The sequence below is a fragment of the Vidua chalybeata genome, chromosome 13 (genome assembly GCF_026979565.1).
Source record: "Vidua chalybeata isolate OUT-0048 chromosome 13, bVidCha1 merged haplotype, whole genome shotgun sequence".
Lineage (NCBI taxonomy): Eukaryota > Metazoa > Chordata > Aves > Passeriformes > Viduidae > Vidua > Vidua chalybeata.
Window position 1 is genome coordinate 3,303,752 of NC_071542.1, and position 17,009 is coordinate 3,320,760.

Genomic DNA, 17,009 nt, shown 5'->3' on the forward strand with positions numbered 1-17,009 from the left:
ACCCTGGATGAGTGGATCCAAAGAGGCAGTGAGCTCCAGCAGAGGTGGGTGGGAAGAACCTGAGTAAGGGTCTTGCAGAATAAGACCCAAACTTGGAATTGTTTGGAGTTTTTTTCATTAGAAGTTCTTGAAGTAGTTTGGTCTGAGCTGCTACAGCCTCCATATAACCCATGTTTTGGCTAAGATCCCTCTGTTCTTGCCCACTGAGCTCTTTATGTGCCCATGCAGCCGTCCTGACTCTGCTCTCTGTGTCTCTTCTTGTTTCACAGTATCCAGACCTGAGCCAGGAGTCTGGGTCTCCATTTGTCTTTATCTGCACTAATCCCCAGGAGATGGTTCTGAAGTTTCCCATCAAAGGAAAACACAAAATCTGTAAGTAGTAAAGTTTCCCCAGGTGCCCCCTCAGCCCTCGGAGCAGGCTCCTCTTGCCACCCCAGCTTGCCGTTGCCAGATGAGTTCCCAACTTTCGCTGTCTGCTCTTTGATCTGGAGGTGTTTGTTTAATGGCTCGAATACATCTGTAATATTTTTTGTCTTCGGTTCCCCTTTCCCCAGATGTTGCTTCCTTCCAAATACATGCTTCTTCCTGCCTCTGCAAACACTCGGGGAGTCAAAGAGCAGTCATGTTGGTGGCCGATCTGCTGCCAGCACTAGCCTGGGTCAGGATAGGAGTTGGTGCAGCAATGCCCAGGCAGATCCAGGCAACCTCCGTGTCCTGTAGTTCCAAATCACACTCCTGCCCCTGAGGACAGCGAGGGCTCCAACAGCAAGAGCTGCAGGGCCAGATGGACGTTCCCCATCTGCAGGCCAGTGGGATGGGATGTCCTGGCAGAGCGCATGGGGAAACGCCGCAGCATCTGTCCGCGCTCCGCTTGCCAGTGTCGTTAGTCCCTTTTACGAGCCACCAGCCCCTCCACAGGCTGCCAGTTATTCCTGCCCGCTGCTATAAAAAGGATGGAGGAGGGAATGCGGCAGCTGGGGAGCCCGCAGTCAGCTCCGTCCTTATTAGCAGCCTCCCCACCACACAGCCCGGGGAAGGCACCGCACGCGCTTGCAGGGGATGTGAAAAATTAATTTGACGGGCTAAAAGCAGCAGAAGCAGGAAGAGTCTTGGCTGTTTATTCAGCAGAGCTGACAACTGGGTGATCTCCCTCCTTTCCACATGGATCCTTGGGCTAGTACCTGGGGCTCGGGAGTGTTGGGATTTCTCAGGACTGGTTAAAAAGGGCTTTTTTGAAGCACAGCAGAGGGTTATTTTTGTTGGCTTTGAGGATCTTTTTCCCTCTCTGCTCAGGGAAGTACCTTTCTCCCACAGCTGGGTGTTGGGATGTCCTGCAAAAGCGTTTGGTTTCTTCCTTGCCTTTTTGAGCAGCAACTGGGAGGTGTAGTCAGCCAATGCTGACCAGTGCTTGGAGACATGCAAGCACTCGAATCTTGCTTATGGTCCTCCCCCTGGATGGGTTATTCGGAGTGCCAGTGAGCAGGCAGGAGTAATTTAGGATGCACATCTTGGCTGTGGGTTAGCCTTGTGGCCCTTGCATGCTGGTGCAGCCACTGCATCCTTTTTTTCCTCTTGTTTTAACTTCTCCTTTGCTCTCACCAGGCTCTCGGGCTCCTTCACTCCCACCTCTGCCTCTGTCTGGCTGTGGGTGGGAGAGGGTGAAGCTGCTCTGCAGCTCCTGCGCGTCTGCCTTGCCGGGTGCAGGTGCTGCCAGTCCCCTCCCCATCTGTCACATCATCTCCTTTGTGTTGTGACACTTTCCTGCTTTGAGAAGGATCAGTCTAACAGCCTGGAAGGAAGCCGGTTGTGCTGGCAGCTGCCTGTGCTCCCAGTCCCACTGCTGGCCCTGCCTTCCCTGCCCTCCATCCCAATAGGAGCTGTCACTGGAGCAGCACAGCAGGGCTGTGGAGCTGCGTATTCACCTCCCGGAAGGGACATGGTCCGTCTGGGTGATATTTATGACAGCCTAGGGAAGGAGCAGGGAAGCCTTTGACCTTTCATCGGTGCAAGGCGCTATTTTAATAGAAGCTGGCATTGCATCCCAGGCAGTCAGAAGCTTAATTCTCCCAGCTGGAAGCTGAGCAGAGGGAAGGTGCCAGCTCACATCCCCACTTGGGCTTGCTGGTTGCCCTGGTCTCCTTGAAACCTGGCTCAAACCATGACAAAATGCCAGTTTGTCCTGTTGGGAAGCCAAGCCAGAGCAGTTTTCCTTGCCAGATAGCAGCATGGACCTCGCCACAGTGACATCCAGATGCTTCTCTGTTGCAAATTGTTTCTAGCAGCCTGGGGATGGGAAAAAAACCCTAACATGGCTCAATTTTTGCTGCCAGGGTCATTGTTTTTGTGGAAGGGGTGGGCACAGTGTTGCATCTGGGAGCACAGCTCTCCCCAGATAAGTCCCCGTGTAGTTTTAGTGCATGAGGACGAAGCTCGCTGGCCTTTCTCATGGGAGATTTCCTTGAATCCAGGCAAAGCTACCCTGAAGCATCAATTAGAAGCCTCCCTCCAATAGCCAGTGGCTGGAAGAGTGAAGAGGAGCAGAGGACATGGTGTGAGACAAGAGGCTTTGAATCATTGAGCAGAAATAGCAAGGAACCCAGGGGCTTTGCCTTATTTTTAGCCTTTTCTTAAAGGTTACCTGTGTGGTGTTTGGTGTTTGCGAGCTGGAAGAGCAGATTAGCCTCCCAATGTTTTTGGGGTCCAGAAGAAGTAGGCAGGCACATAAAATATAACAGCCCTGGTGACAGTAGGTGGTGTTGGGGGACCAGAGCATGGAGAGAATGTGAACTTGCTGCCTTTCTCCTGCCAAAACCACCCCTGGCATGGGGACAGGGTGGTCTGGGATGCACTGCTTTGCTGGCTCAGCCTGCTTGGGTCCCAGTGACTGGAAACAGCAATTGCAAGGAGAGGCCTTCTTCCCCATCCTTAGGCGGTAGGGGAAGCTCTTCTCTGGGGTGGCCAAGGAGATGGAGGATCTCCCAGAACATCTTCCAAGCCATGTTTCAGTTTGTGGATCTGTTTCAGTTTGGTGATCTGCAAACTGTCTTTGTTGAACTGGAATTGAGAAGTTTTCTTGGTTTGAAGAGAAGGTGATGGTCACTGGCTGGTTAGGAGCCATTTTCTCTGGAGAAGAATCTGCTTCTTACAGCACATGGACATTTACCAGCAGATTTTGGAGCAGTGGCCGAAGTAGAACTTTGGAGCCTGGTGTTTCTTGCCCTATCTCTGTTTCCATCTACAGAGACAGGACGAGGCTGGCATTTGGGGGATGGGAAGATGCAGGGAAGCAGCAGGAAGGCATTTCCTGGGGAGATGTGGCATTAGAGGAGGTGACCAGTGTTGGCTGCTGGCAGAACCTCTCTGGGAAGTTGGCGCTGGGAGAATGGGAGCATCCTTGCATTTTTACAGACAGGAAGAAGAGGACAAGGACACTCCTCTGAGGAAGCACATCACTATACTTGGCTTCTGGCTTCTTCAGCAGGAGTTGCCGAAAATTCCATGTTCTGGTGTCCTGCTCCTCTCCCCGGTGGGAAAGCAAGAGCAGGCAGTGAAGCCCTCAAGGGCTATGAAGGGCAAGGAAAAGGCAGTGTTTTCTCCTGGTCCCACTGGAGCTGCTGGCTGAGGTTTTTCCCTGATGGCAAAGGCAGCACATGGCCTTGGAGACCACCAACCTGGCACGTAGCAACGTGGAGCAGGTGTCCCCATCACACTGGGTACCCATTGCACCATCATCCCAAGCCGAGGGTTTGTTATCCCCAGTCCTGCCTTTTGCCACACCATGGAGAAACACGTCCCTGGCACGTTGCTGGACGGTTCCCCATCTCCTCTGAGCATCCTGTGGCAGGTGCAGGGCTCGGTTTCACCCCTGGTAGTGGCAGGTGAGTGCTGGATGTTAATTTACTCCTCTCCTCTCTGAATTTCCCCCTCTCCGGCGTCTCTTGGCCGTGTCGGACACGCTTGCCCCTGGCTCCCCGGTGTCGCGCCTGCAGAGGGAGGCCGCAGTGGCTGGAAACGCCTGGCTCCTCAAGCAGGATAATTGGATGTGACAGGAACACACTAACTAGGAGACCTCGCTGCCTCCAGCTCATTTGCATTGCAAATAGCATTTAAAAATAAAGAGTGATGAGGGTTTGTTGTGTTTTTTCTTTAATCCCCTCTTTACAGGGAAGCTGGATGCAAAGATCCATCAGGGAGCAAAGAAGGGGTTAATGAAGCAGAAAGCCATGGGGTGAGCGCTGGGGAGCAGCACTGGTTCCCATGAAGCACCCAACTGCGTCTGAAGGGAGCCAGGATCGTCTTCAGCTCTGGAAAGCAGGTGCAAGATGGATCCCTGATCTCAGATTGTGTTTAGGTATTGCCTTCTCTCTTGTATTCCAAAAGTATTAAAAGATACTTGTTTTCACCAAGACCTGGCCCAACAGCCCTGTGCTTCCAGGGAGGTCTCGCACTGCAGACAGGAGGTGGGTGGGAGATGGAGCTTGACAGAATGCAGTTCTACAATCACTGGCACCTGCAGGAGCAGCGGGTCCCAGAGCAGGCATGGGGAGCTCTCCGGCAGCAGGCAGCCCAGCTTCATCCTGGCTTTGGCAGGATCTCCCTCTCCAAAAAATACCTTGAGGTGTTTTTGGCTCTATGGGGTCAAACACATGGAGAAGAAGGGCGAGAAGCTGAGGGGATGAGGGGGATAGCTCCCAACAGCCACCGAGGCTGAGCTCTGCCAAGTGGGGATGGGAGGTTTGTGGTTAGAGGTGGGCTCTGTGCCAGCTCACAAATGCTCTTCCAGCCCTTTGGAAGCACTGCTGAGTGCCCAACCTTACATCCTTCTGCTGATTTGTACCAAAGCAGCAGCCACCCCCCGAGACCTGGCCCCCAGCAGCTGTGTGTAGAACACCCCTCTGTCTCATGGAACAGGAGGAGGAGGGTGCAAAGCTTTTGTGCTGCAGCACTGGAAATTGTCCCATGCCATTTGCCCTGGGAGTTGTCTTCTGGCTCCATTTGCTGCCTGTGGGATCTCTGAGGTGCTGGAAATGATGGGGCTGGATCCAACGCCCACTCACATTATTTCTCACTGGGAAAACCCTCGCGGGTGTTTCAGCTCTGAGCTGCCTGCGATTGGCACAGAGTTTATGGTGTGGGAGCTGTTGTTCAATGTGGCCAAGGGTGATGGGATTCTCTTACTTCCTTCCTCCTCTGGCTGCATTCCCCCCACCTCTGTGCCTTATGTCCCACCACTGTGGTCCAGTCAGCTGTGCTGGGATTCCTGGAGACTTCCTGCACTCTTCTTACATGGAGATCCTACTGTCCTGGTGGATGTCCCTTGAGAGTGATGGAGAATATCTGTGGTGACAACAGGAGCAGAGCTGGAGAGGGATGGAGGGCTTGGGGAGTCATCTGGGGGTCCTGGTGCCTTGGGAAGAAGGAGGCAGGAGAGGCCTTCCTCGTGGGCTGTGTGGGAGAGGTGGGACATGGGGGCTGGAAGTCAGCACCCAGGGAAGAGGTGCCAGGATAGCACAGGTGGTACAGCTCCTGCTCCTGTTCCTGTCCCACAAGTGCAGCACCATCAGACAAGACCTTGACAGAGTGGGATCTTGTACCAACTGTGTGATCCCACAAAATCCCACCTTCCTGTTACACCTAGTGCCTGTTAAAATCCCCATCCCAAGATAATGCTTCCCCAGATGGGTCACCCATCCCATGGCTGAGCCAGGCTTTAATATGAGCCCATGATTTGGCTCCATATTAAACCAGATTCACCTCCTGCATCCACCTCTGACAGTGGCTGCTGCCTTGTCACCTCCCTGTCCTTTGTCACTCACAGCTCATGTCTACCTGGTGCCTGCAGGTTTCATCCCTAAGGGTTACACGTCCACCGTCGTCTGTAGGATTCTGCAGGATCTCCGGGAGCCACAAGCAGGCTGGATCACAGGCCCTGCTCGTGGTCATGGCAAAACATCCTTGGAGCGATGCCAAGATCATTCCCAATGGAACTGCCTTGCCTGGCAGGGGTTTTATTTTCCTCCTGTGTTAGTGGCATCACAATTTTGCCAGGAAAGATGCACTGACCCATCCCTGGTTCATCCTGCGTTCCTGTCTGACACTGGTTTTTCCACCCTTGGAAAAAGCACCATTCCTGATCTGAGATTTGCTGAACATCAACACCAAATGCCCGTAAAACCTTTTACCCAATCCTTGAAAACACTTCACTAAAAACTGACCTGGTTTTATTAATACAGGTTCTCTTGGAGTCTGCTAGCATTGGCTCTGTGCTGTGCGAGAGCAGTTTCTCATCAGGATAAGGAAGGATTTCTCCTCTTTCTCTCTTTTGGGCTGTAAGAATTCTCATGCCTCTTTTCCTGTTGATTTAAACATCTTCTGGCTCTCTCCCGCTTTCCCCAGCCCCAAAAGCTGGTGAGGCACCCAAACCTCTGGCCTTCTTGGCATCACCTCCTTTGCCAGGGGCTTGGGTCTTGTGTTGTCCTTGCATCAGAAGAAATTGGAATCTCCTTTGGTGCTCTCCTGAAACCACACGATGGTGGCACACTCAAGGAATGGTGGCACACTCAAGGAACAGTGGCACCTCTTCGGGCTGGAATACTTACAGCAGACCCTGGCTGGATGGATGGAGTTGGTGCTGACCTCTCCCTCTGCAGTTTCGTGCATGCTCCTCTTCCATGCTCAGCACTGACAGATACCAGCTGCCATCCTGCATCCCATTTCCCTTTGGCACAGCTTGCCGCATTGGTTCACCTTCCTGATTTTGGGGTGTCATGGAGACAGGACTGGGACATCCCCACTGAGCTGAATCGAAATTTCCTCACCGAACAGTGGGGCTGATGCTGAGGCTTTCGGAAAAGGAGCAGAGGTTTTGGATTGTCCAGGGGCTAGGGTTGAGATGAGATGGAATTTCCTCCCTTGTCAGCGGGGCCTGTGCTGAGGGTTTAGGTGGGTAGTAGAGAGTTTAGGGGACACATCACTTCCAGGGCATGAGAACGGCTGGGGACCCAGGTGCTCCAGAAGAGTATTTGGAAAGGAAAAGTGGCAGCGTGGGGCACGATGTGGTGGATTTTGAGGTAGGTGTGGATGCCCCAGGGTGGTGATGACTCCTGCCCCCTGCCTTTCTGAGCTGGCTCTGGGAGCTAAAAGCGTGGCCTTGGGGGGATCCTGCCGGGCTGAGGTCACAAAAGACACCACTCAGCTCGTGAAACACCCCCGAAAGATTCCCCCCGCCATTTCCGAAGAGGCATTACGGCCGCTCCGGCTCCTGAGGCAGGGAATTCTCCGCTCCGGGCTTTGTCTGTCTCCGACTCCCGATGCTTTAGGCGGGGTATCCGCTCCGTGTTTTCCCGCCGCCCGGGGACGCCGCTCCACGTTCCGCCCTCCGCGTTTTGCGCCGCGTCCGCCCCGCCCCGCCCGGCGGACCCGGCGCGGCCTGCGCGGCGCGGCCTCAGCGCGTGGCGGCCCCGGCCGGCCCGGCCCGGCCCCGGCCCCGGCCCCGGCCCGCAGCGCCGGCCCCGGCGCGACCCACATGGAGCGCACCTAGGGCGGATACCCCAGCGACCGGGTGAGTGCGCGCCCGGCTGGGCCCGCGCCACGCCGCCCCGGCGGGGGGGGGGGGGGCGGGGGGGTGTGGGGGGGGGTGGCGGTTGGGGCTCTCCTCGGGCCTCGGGCACCCCCCCCGCCTCTTCTGCACGGGCTGGGCCCGGGCCGCCGCCGTGAGTCGTGACCCCTGGGACGGGGATATGTTCCCTCCCGTGTTCTTCCTTGTGACCCCCGGGAAGGCGGCTGTGCCCTCCCCCAACTCCCCCTCCCCCCCCCCCCCCCCCACGCGCCTCCCTCCGTGACCCTTACGGACAGGGATCTGAGTACCCCTCCCCCGGGAATATTGGGAACGGGAGTTTCAATGCCCGCCCCCCCCCCCCCCCCCGTGACCCCTGGGAATGGGGCTGTGCGCCCCCCCGGACCCTTGGGGAGTCTGTGTGCCCCTCCACCTCTGCGACCACTGGGGACGAGGATATGTGCCTCCCCTTCCCTCATCTCTGGCCGTGGGGATGGAGCTCCGGGAGCCTCCCCCCGGGACCACTGGGGACGAGGGTCTGTGTGCCCCTCGCCCCCCTCCCCGGAGCTCGGGGGCGGTTGCGGGTCCCTCCCGTGGCCGTTGGGAAAGAGCCCCCGCGGGTGCTGTGGCCGTTGGGGGTCGGGACCCCCCGAGGGGTGCGAGGCCGCCTTTGCCGTCGCGAGGGTCGCGCTCAGAGTCACGGTGTCCCCGCGGCTGGGAGGGGGTGTCCCCTGCGTGGGGTCACCGTCATGCCAGGTTTTGTGGGAAGGATCGGGGCTGCGGGGGGTGATGCGGACGGGGAGGGGGTTCTCGAGAGGATAGCAGTGTTCCTGGGCGGAGGCGGGGGTCACCCCTCTTGATCCCCGTCTCTGTGCAGGGAGGGTTTGGGGGGCACAGGAACAGAGGGACAGCGCGAGCGGAGGTTCCCTGGACCTCGGCTCTTTTGTAGTGCCAGTAGGGGGTTCTCCGCACAAATCCCGGAAGACTGAATGTTCCCCAACGCGTTTAGCGAGTCCCTGTGAGTTTGGGGTGGGTCAGACCCCGAGAGCGGAGCCCCTCCGGGCATCACCCCGGGGCCGGGCCGTGTGCCACAGTACGAGCCACCCTCCTTCAAGTCCTTCGAGCCCCCGTTGGCCAGCGGGGCCGATCTGGAGGTGACCCCGCCGGTGACAACGTGGCCGGGTGTCCCGCGAGGGCTGGGGCGGCCGGCGGGCCAAGCACTCCTGTCGTGCGCTCTCCCGCCCGTTGTGTACATGGGGAAGGTCACAGGTTCAGGTCTGGTCTGCGAGACTTGGCTCCCCTCCATCTCCCAGCAGCCTTCCTTTTGCCTTTCCTTTCCTTTTTCCCCGCTTTCTGGGAAGGCCCTTTGCCTTGGAGGAAGCTTTGGAGACTCGTTTTCCTAAGTGTGCACTGAATAGCCCCACGGGCTCTTTCCCCCTCCTCCCAAATGTCCAAGGATGCCGGTGTTGGGGCTGGCTTTTGGGCTCCATCATGTGCAGGCAGTTCCTCGCCTGGACATCCTCAGGAAAACCTATTTCCACGCTTCTGTGCGATGACTCCGGCATCAGATTATGCCGCACATTTCTAGCTCTTTGTTGGCAGTACGCGACCGTACATGCACGGCACTCAGAAAATCCAGGCAGCTGATTTTATTGATTAGCTCTTGACCAAAAATAATTTATATTTTATTATTTTGAAGCTGTTTCAGTCACAAAACGCAAATCCTTGCTTTTTTACACCCTTGTTCATCCAGTGAGGTTTTCCCCTCTCCTGTGAGGAGGAGAAGGGAGATGTGCACAGCACCAGGAGTGTGGCGTCCCTGTGGTGGAAAAGGACGAGGATTTAATGTTTCACCTGGACTGGCCTGGCATGCAGGGCAAGGGCTGCCTCTGGTTAGAGCCACTGGAGGAAATTAATTATCAAGCAAGTTGGAATGACCTGTAATTGAGTATGGCCAGAGCACAGGGAGGGGGTTTTATTCCTTTCTCTAAGCCAGGCACTCCGAGTTGGTCTGTATGTTTGGTGAGTCACCATTAGGCTCGATAGCCTCAGGGGCCAGTGTGTGTGTGCATGGATGTGTCTCTTAACATATTTGTTATCTCTTCGTGCTGAAAGTGGTGTGATTTTTTTGGGGGGGATCCATCTGTCTGTCTGGGGCCCTGTGCTGGGTGGTAGCCCCACATAATCCCTCAGTTGCAAAGTCCCCTCACACTTCCTTGCACCTGGCTTGTCTTATGCCGGTGGTGATGACATCGCTTCTTCTGCCTCAAAAGCTTTTTCCCTTTTAATGGAGCTAAAAGGTGCATTTCTGGGAAGAAAGGGCTCGCAAAGGTGGTTGAGGTGCTCTCACATGGTGTTGGATCTACCCAACAGCTTGTGTGTGTGTCTTTATTTTGAATTAACAAGAAGGATAGACCAGAGTTCACTCCGTCTGGTTTATTCTCTTGGAGAACAGGACTGCCTTGAATCAAAAATTGCCTCCAGGTTATATTTACAGTGTATCCTTAATTGTGATTGCATAAATTAAAGAAAACCAGGAGCTGCCTGGTCTTTCGAGCGCTTCCATGTGGGCATCGTTCCCCAGAGAAAGTTGATTTCTGTGTGTTGTGTCTAGGCCACAACAGGTGGGACACCCACAACTGGGATCCCACTTCTGGGCTCAGCTGATGGTGGTTGAGGACCAAAATCAAGTGTTGTGCCTGATTTAATTGGCATTTCCAGGCTGTAGGAATCTTTCTCTGCATGCTTGTGGTGGGAAGAGGAAGAGCGTTGAGCTCGACCTTGGCCGGGCTGGGAGTGGGGATGCACCTCGGCACTGTCCCACTGCGCCCCGTGCAGCACGGCTCTGACTGGGATTAGGGCCTGTGGGCGCTGATGCAATACTAGTCCCAGATGTAATGCAATAAGCCTCTTTGTCCCTTTTATCCAGAGCATTATGTAAATAAGATGGTATTTATGGTCCCAGGTATGTTGTTCCGGGGCTGTGTGACATCCTGCGTGCGCAGCGATGCCCTTTGAGCGTTGGCTTTGTTGCAGGTGCTCCTGGCCAGAGACGGGGACCTGCTGGGGGCAGATGCTTCTGGGGGAGTGTGTCACATGCCAGCTCCCTATGGAGAGGAGGTGAGGTTCCAGGTGACCTTGCCAGGAGCTGGTGACAGTTTAAGCATGCTCAATTGCTTGTACGCGATGAAGGCAGCGAGTGGATCGGTGCTGAAGTCTGTGGGGTGGCTGCCCACTGAGGTCATAGAGAAGTCTGTGGTTATCATAGCAGACTTCCTGCAGGATATGGACTGCTGGTTCCCCAACCTTGGGGGTAGAAGAGTCATGTGTCTGTTCTGAAACCTGTGTTCCATTGCAACTGATGGTGGTTTGTGGAGATATTTTTTGGGCAGCACCAAAGCCTCTGAAGCACCTGGAGATGGCCCGGGCTGTTTGCAGGGAGAGCTTGTCATTTTCTCTTGGGTCTTGACTGCTTACTAGGGAAGGTCCTAATTTGGGTGCTTGTGGCAGTGGGTGGAGGGATGAGGATGCATTGCATGGGGTGCTTGACTCCATCAGGGTTTGGAGTTGGGGTGGGGGTGTGTTGAGGAGCACATGTGGGTGTAAAGGACCTTTTCTAAGACTGGGGTAAGTTGATGAGCTGGCTTAGAGCATGCAGCTGTCCTGGGAGCTCATTGATGGCCACATGTGGCTCCTGAACCAGAGCTTTGGCCACCCTGGCAGCAACCAGTCTGCTTTATGTCCCCATGTTAGATTGACATGGATGAGGAAGGGTGTTGCTTTGTGTTGGGAAAGGGCAGGAAAAGAGATCCCACTGGGATATGGCTTATTTTGCCATGCAGATGCACTTTCCTGCTACTGAGGGTCGGTGCCTTGAGGTATGATATTGTGTCAGAAGAATGAGTGAGGTTGAGCTTGAACAATCTTACAATCTTAGTAAGAAAATAGGGAATGGTTGCCTGACCAGGAAACTTGCTCTGGGATTCCAGTTCCTCTTGTGATTGATTTTTTTCTTTAAAGGAAACCAATTCCCATCTGCATTTGGGTGAAAAATCAGTTTTTATGACGAGCCCAAGAGGTTGTTTTGTTTTCTCTGCAGCTGAGTGTCCTTCACATGCACAAAACCCACTGATGTAGCTGCTGAGCGTCAGCTCGGATGTGGTGTGAGGGGTATGAAAGGATACAAGTGCAGTTTTTTTTGTGGATGAATAAGGATAATTTCAGGACAACCTTGATATTTTGTATTGAAACATTAAATGCCCAACTTCTACAATTTATTACCATGTTCATGGTGTAAGAAAAGGAATGATGATGTTGCTTTATGCTTCTCTTTCCCCAAGCACAGAAAGGTTTTGTGGCATCTAAGCTGTTCTTGGGCCACTCGTTCTTCCAGTGGCTGGAATGATGAGACCTCTACAGTGCTCCATCATATGTGATGGGGCTATGCTGATTTAATGATAACAAAATTGATTTTAATGAATTTGCTGAGTCCATTTGTGCTTTGGATTGGCAAAGCGTTGTTGGTTCAAGTGGGTCCAAAGATTTGACTTGAAGTTTTTGTGGTGTTTCTCCAAGGGGATGAAGGGTGGATCAGGAGGAGTGTGCTGTGCGGCTTCGGAGGAGTGCAAAGGAGGTGTGTAATGACTTCACTGACAGTAACCACTATGAATCCAATAGGAGAGGAAGAATCTTGCTCATCTCTGGGAGAATTAATTCTCCTTTCCCAAAGGTTTAGTAGCCTTGTTGAAATTTCTTCTTGTCCTGAGGATTTCTTGTTTATCTTTGAGGGGGTTTCACATCTCATCTGCATGTCCCCTCTGTATCCATTGCCACAAGTAATTCCAAGTGCGCTAGGACTCCCCAAATAAGCCCAGCCCGCTTTGATGCATGGTTTTCATTGGGTTTTATTGTATTCCTGTGTGCTGGCTAATTCACAAAATTCGGCAATTTGCAATGGGTCATTAGGACGAATTAGCAACTTTCTGATGGATATCAGAGCTCCGCAAATGTGCCGTATTAATCTGGGAGATACACCTATTTATTATCCCTCCCAGGGAAAAAAAAGGGATTTCTCGGCATGGTTCTTGCTCTGCTTGCATTTGTCCCTGTCTGCATCTGCCTTCCCTCCTCCTTTACTTCACAGTCTGGTTGTTTTTTTCCCAAAGTGTTCCCAGGCTGATGATGTGACAGGAAGAGGGATTACAGCCGCACGCACTGGCCTTGCTACAAAGGGAGCCTCAGCTTTGGGAGCCAAGGTGCCCTAATTGGTTATCGAATGAAGGGAATTAAAGGCATTAATAGGTGAAGTGGCAGCTCCTTCGGTTTTGGAGCAGTGGAGAGATGTTCATCGTCTTCTGAATGCTGGGAAACAGCCAAGGCTGGCTGCATGCTCTGCTCCTAAAAGAAAGGATAAAGGAAATAAAGCCCAGAAGCTATTCCTTCCCTGGGAGCAAGCAAACCAATGGCTGTCCATCCTCTCTGACCAGCGCTGCTGTGCCCATCTCCTGTCAAGGCAGGGCTTTGGCTGGGAGACACTGCTCAGTTGGGGTCACTCCAGTGCTCTTCCTTTGGATGAAGAAGATGGAAAGGAGATGTTGACTTTGGTGCAGAGTGGCAGTGCAGCCAGTGGTTTGCTGTTCCTGCTGTTCCTCTGTGGAGGGTGATCCTTGTTGGATTACCTGCATCTCTGTAACCATGAGAACCCAGTTTGGGACTGGGCCAGCGATGGGCCTGGGGGACAGCAGGGCGACCAGGAGCAAGGTGAGGAGCCACGCTGCCTCCGGAGCCCCGTAAGGAAAGCGAGAAAATGGCCGGTTCAGTAGTGCCCACCCTGCTCCCACCAACCCCCTGAGCTTGGGATGCTGCCAACACATGGGTGCCTTCCTCCATCCCTGCTGACAGCGTTGGGTGAGCAGGGGAAAAGGGCAAGCTCCCTTTTCTGGCGCTTACTCTAGTGGTTATTTATGCTCACTGGTTGTCTTTGGTCTTCGCCAGGTCTTCTTTCCTCCCATCTCTGTGACTGATGCTTCGAGGATATTTCCTGGTCACATCCGTCTTGCTTCCTCTCGCTGCTGGCGATCTTCCAGCCTCCGTGGAGTGCTAAAGTTTAGGAACCTCTTGGGTTATTATGCCCTCTACTCCCTTCTGTGCAGGAGGACAGAAGGCTGTGCAGAAGGACAGGCCACCAGTTCAGTTACCTTTAAGCCTCCCATAAATCAGTTCACTTCTGTGTTGGGGTTAGCAAGGATGTAACTGAACTGGTTTTAAATCCACATGGCTCTTCCACTTTCCCAGTCGAAACCAGCTCTGTTCAAGGGACAGTCATTCCCCAGGTTTATCACTATGGGAAGCATTGCAGTGCCAAGCAGATTGGCTCATATGTCTCATTTTGAGTGTTTAATGTTATTTTTGGCACCAGCCAGCAGCGACACGGCTGGCTGGGCTCAACAAGAATGGCCTTTGTGGTGGTAAAGGAACACCGGGGCCGTGTCTGGTGCTGCCAGAATGCACTGGCTTGTCTGGGGTAGACTCACCCAAAGGGCTTCTGTGTTAATCCTGGCTGGTTATTGCTCATGATATTGCTTTGCTTTTGCTGCTTTGTAGCTGCTAATGGTCTGTGTGTCAGCCTTCGACAGCCAAACCCAGTGGCACGGCTGCTCTACTCCTCTGGCACTGCCAATGCCTGCCGGGCACCTGCTGGGTGCCAGTGATGCTGTGACACCCAGAGGGTGGCACATGAGGCTCATGCGGCAAGCAGGGGATGCAGATTTTGGGTGAAGATGGGGCTGTGTTTCTGATTCTTGTTAAACCAACATGTGCAGGTCTGGGAATGGCAGTTACATAGGGGTGTCTTCCAGCATGCAGACACAACAGTGAGGGGTAAATCCTTGTTGGGCAGCCCTGATTCAGGGTAGATCTGAGAGCTGAGCTTGCAGGAAGGAAGCTGCTCTGTCCTTTTATCTACCAAATACTTTTTCTCACACACATGTGGATTTTTCAGTTCCTCTTTCTCTGTACAGCAGAAAGTTTAGACACTGGGCACCAGTTTGCACTTGTGGATTTAGTTAAGATTTGGGCCATATTCAGCTGCCTGAGATTTTAGAGTCTGCAAGGTCATGCTTGCTGGAAGATGTCTATCCTGGCATTTTTGGATGAACAGGCTGTGATCCAGAGCCTGAGCCTTGCTACTGCTCATGCTCATCTCCATGGCAAAGGCTTGGGAAGGGGATGTGGCTCACTCAGGAAGGACCCTGCTGTCAGAGCTGTAACAAAACACTGGCATGACTCTTGCCTGCTCATGCTGTGCTTGATGCTCCTGCAGTCCCTGCCACTGTGTTGTCCTAGCACCATGGCCTTTCCTGCAAACCTGGCTCCTGCCTGGCAGGAGGTCAGTCAGCTCTTTGCAGGGGCGCTGTGTGTGCAGGAACATTGTTGGACTTAAGGGCATCTACAAAGAGGAACCATATGGAGAAGTCAAGGGACAACAGATAAAAAGTGCACTGGGAGAGGTTTCATCTCAACATAAGAAAGACATTTTTTGCAGCCATTCCTTGGAACAACCCCCTCCAGGACACAGTAAGGATCCATGCTGCTGGAGATTTTCAAGATGTGACTGGTCAGGGTGGTAGGTAATCTCACCTGATCTCAAAAGGTTGGAGCAGGTGACCTTTCAAGGTCCCTTCCAACCTGCTCTGCTCTATGGTTCTATGACCTGATTCACGAAGACATGTACGTTCAAGTTTGTGTGTAACAGTGGTGCTTGCTCAGCTTCCCAACGGAGAAGTGACTCCAACAGTGCAATTCGGCAGAGTGAGCAGATGTTCTGAGAAGGTGCTGTTTGCCAGCCATCCTTCACAGGAACGGAATGGAGGGTTTGGTGTAGGTATCAATGTGCCTCCTGCTTGACTTGAGGACCATGTGCTGAGGACCATGTGATGGTACTCTTGCTGATAGTTTTCTTGAAATATGAAATTCTTGGACTTCCTTGTGAGTTGGTGGAAGAAATGTGAGCTGTGTTTTATTCAGAAGTACATACAGAAGTGGTACCTTGAAAAAAATGCACAGGAGAGACATAAAAATAAAATAATTGTAAATTTGAAGAACTGCAGAGTCTCAAGGCACGAATAGACAAAAAAATTGGACTTTGGTGATGACACTTGCAAAACTGATGGGAAGATTAAAGAGGTACTTGTTCCAGTTTCCCCCATTTCATGGTATAAAGGAAAACCTGAAACTCCTGGTCCTCTTTGTGTTCCCCCTTTCTGTGTGCCTCATGTATCAGGACTGTGGGAGTTGAGGGAAGTGAGGAGTTCTCAAGAGGGTATCTTTGCTAGTCAGACATGTTCAAGAACCCTGGGTTTTTCCGCCCTACATCGAGTTGATTGTCATTCTATTGAGGACACTTATAGAAGTGTCAATAAGAAGCAAATGCTAGGTTTTAGCTATTCTGGTATTTTCTTCAAACACACTGGCACCGTGTACCTATATTTTGTATTGACAGCTTTGCTGGACATTGTCACATGCTGCAGTTGTGTGGAGTTCTGCTAGAAAAGTAATGTCTTAAGGTCATAATGGGAGTGGGTGTGAGGTTGAATTTTGATCCCAGGAGCATCTTTTGCCTGATGATGAATGTGAAATTGAGGACTGAGTGTGTATTTGGGAGCAGGTGGGTGTTGTGGCTTATAAGTCTTTGGAGTTTTGCTTCAGGTAGGGTGATTGCCTGGCTACCCTGCACAGAAGTGGTTTCTGCTCACCTCTCCACTTTCCTCCATCTCCAGCCTCTTCCAGTGACCAGGCTTTTGTCATGCCTGGACTGAAGTGTTTCAAGCTTTTCTCAAGAATGCCAACAAATGACTCATCACTCTAGTGCTGCACTGTTTCAGGTTCATCTCCAGTGTCAAGGCTCAGCCTTCGGAAACTTGGGAGTCCTGGCCTAAGTTTGTTAGTGTCTCTCTGAGTGCTCTGGCTGCAGTGCATGCTGGAAGATGTAGTCTTGGTGGGGTGCACCTCCATATTAAAAAAAGAAGGGTGGCTCCATTTTATTCAAATTGGGTTCAGCCTTCTCCCTCCTGGCAGCCTGCTGACTCTGTCCCACTCAGCCCTGAGAGCCACTGAAGTTCTCTGGGTGCCTTGTGTGAGTGCAGAGGCGGGAGCACAACTCCTCCATTCAAAATCTTGCTTAATTCCACATTGAACAGCCTGTTTTGAAGCTCTGCGCCTTGGCGTGTTTTGCAACAGCTCGGACTCCCGCAGGGCGCAGGCGGTGGAGGGATCCTGCCCCCGTTGGGTGGCAGTTCTGGAGGGTGTCATGGCAAATCTCCTTTGTCTGCTACAGCCTGACTGATGTCTGGGGGAGAGTGAACCCTCCTCCCCTTCGTGATTTCTTGAGCTGAAAGCAGCAAGTGAGTGAGGAAGCTCCTTTGTGCAGATTTCTCCGTCTCCTCTTGTTCGTGCC

General features: G+C 53.0%; 2 protein-coding genes and 1 long non-coding RNA gene across 11 annotated transcripts in view; 2 read left to right on the top strand and 1 right to left on the bottom strand.

Moving 5' to 3' along the window:
- The window catches only part of TRIP4 (thyroid hormone receptor interactor 4), a 28,160-nt gene extending 23,752 nt beyond the window's left edge, over window positions 1–4,408 (top strand). Inside the window, exons 12-13 of the mRNA XM_053954552.1 lie at window positions 270–372; window positions 4,165–4,408. Of these exons, the coding sequence (XP_053810527.1) occupies window positions 270–372; window positions 4,165–4,232 (171 nt within the window). The 3' untranslated portion in view covers window positions 4,233–4,408. The remainder of the gene's footprint in view (window positions 1–269; window positions 373–4,164) is intronic.
- A 1,796-nt stretch (window positions 4,409–6,204) lies between these two features.
- On the bottom strand, window positions 6,205–7,442 carry LOC128794554 (uncharacterized). Its single transcript, XR_008433185.1, has 2 exons — window positions 6,600–7,442; window positions 6,205–6,516 (listed from the first exon to the last, which is right to left on the bottom strand). It is a non-coding gene; the product is annotated as an uncharacterized LOC128794554 (long non-coding RNA).
- A 28-nt stretch (window positions 7,443–7,470) lies between these two features.
- Window positions 7,471–17,009, top strand: part of ZNF609 (zinc finger protein 609) — a 72,809-nt gene continuing 63,270 nt past the window's right edge. For 5 of the 9 annotated variants that reach the window (XM_053954551.1, XM_053954549.1, XM_053954550.1 and 2 more), the window contains exon 1: window positions 7,471–7,561. The gene's annotated coding sequence lies outside the window, so the exon portion shown is untranslated. Of the gene's footprint in view, window positions 7,562–7,629; window positions 7,713–8,181; window positions 8,312–17,009 lie in introns of those variants that run through there. The other 4 variants (XM_053954543.1, XM_053954547.1, XM_053954544.1 and 1 more) reach the window with 3 other exon arrangements.